The 9,447-nt window shown below is 40.4% G+C and overlaps 1 protein-coding gene and 1 long non-coding RNA gene across 2 annotated transcripts in view; one reads left to right on the forward strand and one right to left on the reverse strand.

Moving 5' to 3' along the window:
- The window catches only part of OTC (ornithine transcarbamylase), a 72,980-nt gene extending 64,665 nt beyond the window's left edge, over window positions 1-8,315 (forward strand). Inside the window, exon 10 of the mRNA XM_025276087.3 lies at window positions 8,142-8,315. Within this exon, the coding sequence (XP_025131872.2) occupies window positions 8,142-8,201 (60 nt within the window). The 3' untranslated portion in view covers window positions 8,202-8,315. The remainder of the gene's footprint in view (window positions 1-8,141) is intronic.
- Window positions 1,480-8,240, reverse strand: LOC123332020. The gene is made up of 3 exons (XR_006548850.1): window positions 8,104-8,240; window positions 4,756-4,848; window positions 1,480-1,917 (listed from the first exon to the last, which is right to left on the reverse strand). It is a non-coding gene; the product is annotated as an uncharacterized LOC123332020 (long non-coding RNA).
- Window positions 8,316-9,447: the final 1,132 nt, after the last annotated feature.

The following is a 9,447-nucleotide window of genomic DNA, read 5'->3' on the forward strand; positions in this document are numbered from 1 at the left end:
ATATAAGCTAGGGTCTTCCTGGAAAACAAAAAAAGTCTACTTCAGGTAGAGAAATAAAAAGAAATTTGTTAAAAGACATTAGGCACTTCCCAGAATGATTCATTATTGTATGTCACATATTCAGAAACACAGGCAGGAAAACTGCCCAACAACACTGTGCTTCTTTTGTAACCAAAACACCACTGACACAGACTCCCATAGCCTGGTACCTAATGCCCTGGAAACGAAATGCCAGATAACCCATTATAGCTTCCATGGAGGAGAAAATGGCAACTGGCTGCAGTATTCTTGCCTGGGAAATCCCATAGACAGAGGAGCCTAGCGGGGAGCCTGGCGGGCCATGGTACAGGGGATTGCAAAGATTCAGACACAACTGAGCACACACATACACAAAACATTTAGTATGTTATCTAATACACTGTAAATATTGTTATTATAATTATCATCACCACTATCGTCTTCATTGTTGATCTAATGCAGAGATTTGAGCTCCAGTATGGCTTCCCTGCTGGCTCAGATGGTAAAGAATCTGCCTACAATACAGGAGACCTGGGTTCAATCCCTGGATTGGGAAGATCCCCTGGAGAAGGGAACGGTTACCCACTCTAGTACTCTTGCCTGGATAATTCCATGGACAGAGGAGCCTGGCAGGCTCTAGTCCATGGTTGCAAAGAGTCAGACACGACTGAGTGACTTTCACACACACACATGACTCCCTTTGCAATGAAAAGTGGTATATCAGGCCCAAGTTGTCATATCTAATAAGAGGAATGACTTTTTTTTTTTTTTAACTGTACCTTTCAGCTTACACCCTCAGGACACTAACTTTGGCCAAAATGGCAATTATCATGTCATCTAGACCAGTGCCTCTAAAGCTTTTGATCCATTTGATCCATTTGAATCACCTAGGGACTCGTTAAGTGCAAATTTGGATTTGGTCTGAGATGTGGCCCAAGATTCAGCATTTTTAATAAGCAACCAGGTAATGAAGATGCTGCTGTCCTGCAGACCACATTTTGAATAGCAAAGATCCAGATGCCAAAAAAAAAAAAAGTGAGCTCTCCAGCCATATACCTCAGGAAGAAAGATAGCAACGAATTTTCCTCAAGCTCTACTCTTTATCAGAAGATGATGGCAATGACAAAGATAGATCAACCCAAATTTGTTAAAATAGATTCTTTTGTAGAAATTCAGGGGCCAGAGGGGGAACTAAAAGTACATTTTCCAAAATATAATTATGAAGATGCTCTGTACTTCTGAATTTTTAAAGAGCTTATTATGCACTTGTGTGTATATATATTATACACACATACACACATATATATATATACACGCATATTCACAGTGAAGTCTTATGCCCACCCATTTTCCACCATCTAAGTCCTACCACCCTCTCTCCATCTCCCACCTTCCTGAGGTATCGACTTCCCCTAATGGGTAAATTTATTAAAAAAAAAAAAAGATGCACAGCCATATTAAAATGAAAGTAAAGAATCTAAAATAGAAAGAATGCTTGACTGGGAGTGAGAAGACTTGAATTCTGTAACTGTCTTTGATACTAGTCAGCCACATCATTTTGGCTAAGTGTGACCTCTCTGGGTCTCAGTTTCCTTCCACATAAAATAAGTAGGTTGAGCTATCTAGATGGCAAATGACTTTTAATCTTAGGTCCTCAATCTCATCAGCGGGCTACATGGAGTCCTACGTTCAGAAGCTTCTAAGCCTGCCTGTGGTCTCGGAAGGAAAGAGTGACATAACTGACTAGTGATACCCGACATGGATTCTGGAAGGGGGTTGGTGACACACACGCTGTCCTCTTTATGTCTCCAAACCGGATGATGTGGACGTCCCAGAGTTAAGTTCATTTCAGCAACCATATACTGAGCATCTACTGTGTGCCAGGCTCTCTTCCAGGCACTGCAGATTAGGAAAAAAAGAATATTGTTCAGTCTCTGCACAGTCTGTACAATTCATAGAAGCATGGCATTTTCAAGTGGGATGAGACCTTACAGATTATGTAGTCTAAATTCCTATTTTATAGGCAGAGAAATTATTCTTACATGGCTTATATAGAATGGCATTTAGGTTCAGCACTGCTCTGCTAGTTTCTCCTGGAATGTTCTAAAGATACAATACCTGTTTTCCTCTAGAATCTCCCTATCCAACACAGTAGCCACTAGGGGCATGTGGCTATTTAAATTTAGACTTCAGCTAACTAAGTGGAGAAGGAAATGGCACCCCACTCCAGTATTCTTGTCTGGAGAATTCCATGGACAGAGGAGCCTGGCGGGCTACAGTCCATGGGGTTGCAAAGAGTCAAACACAACTGAGCAACCAAACAACAAAAATGAACTAAAAGATAATAAAATATAAGATTCAATTCCTCAGACATACTAACCACATTTTAAGTGCTCAACAGTCACATAGGGCTGGTGGCTCCACTATTTGTATTTGACAGCATAGATAGGGAATGTTTCCATCATGACAGAAAGCCCTATTGAGCAGCATTACTGTCTGAAGAGTGATTTCCACACACACAGTTTCATTTACAGTCAGGATAGAAGAAGGAAGGAGAGACACAATCCAGCTTCAAGTTCTGAGGTGCCCATAATGACTAATGTAATAACTAAATAGGTGACGGGCTTGTTCTAAAAGCATATAACGTTTTTAAAGCAAACGTGTACTCATTCAGCACTCACACTAGCTTTTTAAGGCCCTCATACTGGGAGATTTCCAGCAGTGCTTTTCAGAACACTCTGGTAATCACATCATTCTCTCCATAGTGCACAGGCCTTTGGATCTCTTTGTTTAAAAAAAAAAAAAAGAAAACAACACACACACACACACACACACACACACACACACACCCTCTCCTCACCACAAAGCTTGCTTTTATATTTTTCAATAATTACTAAGGCTACAGGACTCACGAAACGTGAGGTGGGTTTCTTCCCCTGCCTACAAATTTTACCGTGGAGCTAAAGAAACCTAAAGGGACCCTGCAAAAAATCTGCCACTTCAAAGTACTACTATCAGGATGACCTTTAGATATACAACACCACTGCGAATGTAGTTCACAGTATTTTACCATCTCTTCTCTCCAAGTGAGGGGTGCCAGATAAAATACAGGATACCCAGCTACATTGGAGTTTCAAATATGGTGTGGTGTTTAGACAATTTATTAAGACAATAAATAATTGTTTAGTATAGACATGTCCTGAGGGCTTTCTTCATAGCTCAGTCGGTAAAGAATCTGCCTGCAATGCAGGAGACCTAGGTTTAATACCTGGGTCAGGAAGATCCTCTGGAGAAGGAAATGGCAACCCACTCCAGTATTCTTGCCTGGAGAACCCCATGGACAGAGGAGCCTGGCGGGCTACAGTCCATGGGGTCGCAAGAGTCGGACACGACTTAGTGACTAAACACCACCACCAATAGACATGTCCTATGTAATATCTGGAACATATTTATAGTTTAAGAAAAATTGTTGTTGACCTGAAATGCCTACTTATGTATGTATGTATATATGTATGTCTGTATCTAACTACATCTGGCAGCAGGTCTACTCATAATTAACTTTCTAAGATTTAATACTTGAAAATAAATTTGACATATGCTATGACCATTAAGAACAAAACCAAACCTAAGAGGTGATCCCAGGAACCCATAAAAAAGCTTAAAATATTTTACTGGAAGATGTTCTTATTCTAGTGTTTGACCTTTCTGTCTTCTTCCTGTCATTCAGATCTCAACTTAAATGTCACTCTTTAACAAGATTTTCCCTGTCCACCCTCTCTAAGTGGTTCCCCAACCTCCTTTATCCTGTTTTGTTTTTTTTTTTTGTAATTTTCTAATGACATTTATCATTCCTTGATATTTTATTTTTTATTTGTTACCTGTCCTCTCCCTATAATGATATGTGCTCAATACATTTTTGTAGCCTGAAGGCATTATAGAATACTGTTTGGTTCTCGAACATGGGCTTTGGAAATCAAGTTAAAATTCTGGCTCTCTGTGTGGTCTTGGGAAAGTATCATAACTCCTCTAAGTCCAGTTTATTCATATGAAAATGGTGGTCAAGGAGTAGGACAGGCAGGTACAGATCCACGCCTCACTGCCACCACTCAGGAAATACCTGGTCTGCAGTCTCCTCATCTGTATTTCATATCTCTTCCTACCTCACACAGTAGAAAAGGATATTACATAGTCTGGTCAAAAAGCAACAGCACTCAGACATAAAAAAGAATGAATCTGAGTCATTTGTAGTGATGTGGATAAACCCAGAGCCTGTTGTACAAAGTGAAGTAAGTTAGAAAGAGAAAAAACAAGTATATATTAATGCATCTACATGGAATCTAGAAACATGGTACTGATGAACCTATTTGCACGACAGGAATAGAGATGCAGATGCAGAGAACGGACTTGTGGACACAGGGGAAAGGAGGTGGATGAACTGAGAGAGTAGCACTGACATACATACACTACCGTGTGTAAGATACATGGCTAGTGGGAAGCTGCTGTACAGCACAGGGAGCTCAGCTTGGTGCTCTGCGATGGCCTAGAGGGGTGCGATTGGCAAGGGGTGTGGGAGGGAGGCTCAAGAGGCAGGGGATATATGTATACTTAGAGCTGATTCTTTTTGTTGTACAGCAGAAACCAATACAACATTGTAAAGCAATTATATTTCAATAAAAATAAAATAAAAGGAAGAATGCAAAAAAAAAAAAAAAAAAAAAAGGAAGCAAGAGCAAGTACCTGAAACGCAGTAAAACTACCTCTTAACAGTGGAGTCAGAGAAACTTGGGTCCAAACCCAGTTCTGTGTTGTTTCCAGGCTTGAGTTTCTCATCTAGAAGCAATAATAGTAGAGATTCCCTTAGAAGGTTGTTGTGTTACACGAGCTAATTTACAAACATTTCTCTCTACCTTACTGCAGTACCTAGCACAGTGATAATATCAGCAACAGTGATGACGACAGATGTTGATGGTAAGACACTTAGTCTGGTACATAGTAAGCACTCAGTCAGCATTTGTTATCATCACTGTCTCTGATATTATTACTATTGTTGTGATTTTGGAAGTTGAGAAGAGTAAAAGTGAAAATTCCTGTTTGCTGCTGATGGGCAGCTGTACTCTAGCTTATAAATATTCTTTCAGGAGAACCCAGATTCAGAAAGACATTATTCATTAACCTTAATAATCTACATCTAATTTATTCTAAACTTTTCTAGGTTACAAGTATCCAAACCACAGTGTAAACACAAGGATGGGAGGAATTCTATTTCTCTACAACCAGCCAATAGTCAGTCAGTTCAGTTAAGTCGCTCAGTCGTGTCCGACTCTTTGCAACCCCATGAACCGCAACACGCCAGGCCTCCCTGTCCATCACCAACTCCCAGAGTCCACCCAAACCCATGTCCATTGAGTCAGTGATGCCATCCAACCACCTCATCCTCTGTCGTCCTTTTCTCCTCCTGCCCCCAATCTTTCCCAGCATCAGGCTCTTTTCCGATGAGTCAACTCTTTGCATCAGGTGGCCAAAGTATTGGAGTTTCAGCTTCAACATCAGTCCCTCCAATGAACACCCAGGACCGATCTCCTTTAGGATGGACTGGTTGGATCTCCTTGCAGTCCAAGGGACTCTCAAGAGTCTTCTCCAACACCACAGTTCAAAAGCATCAATTCTTCTGCACTCAGCTTTCTTTACAATCCAACTCTCACATCCATACATGACCACTGGAAAAACCATAGCCTTGACTAGACATACCTTTGTTGGCAAAGTAATGTCTCTGCTTTTTGTTTTTATTTTTTTATATTTTGTTGTTTTTTAATTAACATGATTAAAAGTGACAGCATATTTTATTATCTTAGATACTTACCTATTTGTGTGGACCATCTGAGCCACTTTTTAATATGCTGTTTAGGTTGGTCATAACTTTCCTTCCAAGGAGTAAGCGTCTTTTAATTTCATGGCTGCAATCACCATCCGCAGTGATTTTGGAGCCCAGAAAAATAGTCAGCCACTGTTTCCACTGTTTCCCCATCTATTTGCCATGAAGTGATGGGACCGGATGCCATGATCTTAGTTTTCTGAATGTTGAGCTTTAAGCCAACTTTTTCACTCTCCTCTTTCACTTTCATCAAGAGGCTCTTTAGTTCCTCTTCACTTTCTGCCATAAGGGTGGTATCATCTGCATATCTGAGGTTATTGATATTTCTCCAAGCAATCTTGATTCCAGCTGTGCTTCTTCCAGTCCAGCGTTTCTCATGATGTACTCTGCATATAAGTTAAATAAGCAGGGTGACAATATACAGCCTTGACATACTCCTTTTCCTATTTGGAACCAGTCTGTTGTTCCATGTCCAGTTCTAACTGTTGCTTCCTGACCTGCATATAGGTTTCTCAAGAGGCAGGTCAGGTGGTCTGGGATTCCCATCTCTTTCAGAAGTTTCCACAGTTTATTGTGATCCACACAGTCAAAGGCTTTGGCATAGTCAATAAAGCAGAAATAGATGTTTTTCTGGAACTCTCTTGCTTTTTTGATGATCCAGTGGATGTTGGCAATTTGATCTCTGGTTCCTCTGCCTTTTCTAAAACCAGCTTGAACATCTGGAAGTTCATGGTTCACTTATTGCTGAAGCCTGGCTTGGAGAATTTTAAGCATCACTTTACTAGCATGTGAGATGAGTGCAATTGTGCGGTAGTTTGAGCATTCTTTGGCATTGCCTTTCTTTGGGATTGGAATGAAAACTGACATTTTCCAGTCCTGTAGCCACTGCTGAGTTTTCCAAATTTGCTGGCATATTGAGTGCAGCACTTTCACAGCATCATCTTTCAGGATTTGAAATAGCTCCACTGGAATTCCATCACCTCCACTAGCTTTGTTCATAGTGATGCTTTCTAAGGCCCACTTGACTTCACATTCCGGGATTTCTGGCTCTAGGTCAGTGATCACACCATCGTGATTATCTGGGTCATGAAGATCTTTTTTGTACTGTTCTTCTGTGTATTCTTGCCACCTCTTCTTAATATCTTCTGCTTCTGTTAGGTCCATACCATTTCTGTCCTTTATCAAGCCCATCTTTGTATGAAATGTTCCCTTGGTATCTCTAATTTTCTTGAAGAGATCTCTAGTCTTTCCCATTCTATTGTTTTCCTCTATTTCTTTGCATTGATCACTGAGGAAGGCTTTCTTATCTCTCCTTCCTATTCTTTGGAACTCTGCATTCAAATGGGTTTATCTTTCCTTTTCTCCTTTGCTTTTTGCTTCCCTTCTTTTCACAGCTATTTGTAAGTCCTCCTCAGACAGCCATTTTGCTTTTTTGCATTTCTTTTCCATGGGGATGGTCTTGATCCCTGTCTCCTGTACAATGTCACGAACCTCTGTCCATAGTTCATCAGGTACTCTGTCTATCAGATCTAATCCCTTAAATCTATTTCTCACTTCCACTGTATAGTCATAAGGGATTTGATTTAGGTCAAACCTGAATGGTCTAGTGGTTTTCTCCACTTTCTTCAATTTCAGTGAGTAGGCTTCACTTACGGAGAAGGCAATGGCACCCCACTCCAGTACTTTTGCCTGGAAAATCCCATGGATGGAGGAGCCTGGAAGGCTGCAGTCCATGGGGTCGCTGAGGTCAGACACGACTGAGCAACTTCACTTTCACTTTTCACTTTCATGCACTGGGGAAGGAAATGGCAACCCACTCCAGTGTTCTTGCCTGGAGAATCCCAGGGACGGCAGAGCCTGGGGGGCTGCCGTCTATGGGGTCGCACAGAGTCAGACACGACTGAAGCGACTTAGCAGCAGCAGCAGCAGCAGGCTTCACTTATGACTAGAAAAGCCAATCATGGCTACCGCCTTAGTACCTCCATTCGGCTCTCACCCCTATTGGTCCGGGAGTGAGGCCTAAAAAAGCATGGTGTTTGTGTATATATTTGGGTCATCATGATCCCTCATGAGCTCCCTTAATAAAAATAAGTATTAGTTTGGAAGCGACCCCTTATCATTTCCTTAGGAAACACATGTCTGCCATAGGTCTTCAAAGCTGTAACCCAGCTCCTCTTCCATTGGTCCCTAAGTAGGATCTTGCTAATATTTACCCATTTCTTTCTTTCTCTTTCTCTGTGTGTCATTCCAGGCTGTCATGGTATCCCTGCTGACAGATTATTCGCCTCAGCTCCAGAAGCCAAAGTTTTGATGCGCTGATGCTTCTCAAGAGAGAAACCATGTTCTTCAGGAACAGAATGAGTCAGTTTATGAGGGAAGGAGAAGAGAACAAATCACAGAAATAAACAAATTCTAACACATGGTATAGGTGAATGGTATGATATTGCTTTGCCACTGTGAAACCTTCCTGAAGCTCCTAATTTCAGTCCTGATGCACTGTAACATGTGGCTTAACTTGGTTTAAACTTTCTAATTCACAATTTCTGAGTTACATTTGGGTACGATATTAATAATCATATACATTTGCTTCAACTAAACATAAAATACTGTGTTCATAACACATAATGCCTATGCCATTAAAAGTAATCTATGCTTATTGCTCTAATAAATTATCACCCACGCTAATTTATAAGTAAACATTTATGAGGAAGTCAGCTGCTGGCAGACCTATGGGCTGTGCTCATATCCCCTAGGACCAACAAGGAAGCCAAATGATCCATCTCGCTGATGTAACACAATTTGCAGGCAAATGGGGTAAACAGACATTCACTTATGGAGGCAAAATGGTGAAATTCTTAGAAAAACAGCTATAATTGTGTCCAAACTCTGGAGTTTTTTCTAGTCATTTGTGGAAGGAGGGTCCTTCGAGAGCACACATCTCTCTTCTGTAATGAATGCTTAATGCTACAAGCCTAAAGAAGCCTTTGTGAACAAGTAGTAAAACCACGGATACCTAAATAGGAATATAATGTCCATTAGTGACATTTTCATAGGTTCAAATTCTCCAGCAGGAGCAATTTAATTTTTTTTCATGTTTGTGTTTGTCATGCAGCTCATCATACCATGCACTGGATATTCCCATAAATCCACTACTTGCCACATTTTACTCTATATTTTCCTCTAATTTTTCTTCAAGCTAAGAACAATTTGCACCACTGGATTTTTATGTAATTAAAGCTAGATGTCTCTTGTGGGTGAATGAAATGTGTAGTATTGAATTATTATGATATAATTTAAAATCTTTAGTTCAAATGTTAAATAAGTGAAACTTTTCAAAAGTAATGTATTTTATAGAGGACAAGAAGAGTAATTAACTTGACATTCCATTTCTACTACTGGAAGAATGTTTCCAGCCTAGTTGACTGATATTCTTCAACAGATAGCTATGACTTAAATGAGTGAGTATGAGATGAATTACAAATTAGATCTGCAATGAAGATGCAATAAAACATATTTAGTAGGGAGAGGGGGGAAGCGCATAATATTACAGGGGAAAA

The sequence above is a fragment of the Bubalus bubalis genome, chromosome X (genome assembly GCF_019923935.1).
Source record: "Bubalus bubalis isolate 160015118507 breed Murrah chromosome X, NDDB_SH_1, whole genome shotgun sequence".
In the NCBI taxonomy this organism is placed as follows: Eukaryota; Metazoa; Chordata; class Mammalia; order Artiodactyla; family Bovidae; genus Bubalus; species Bubalus bubalis.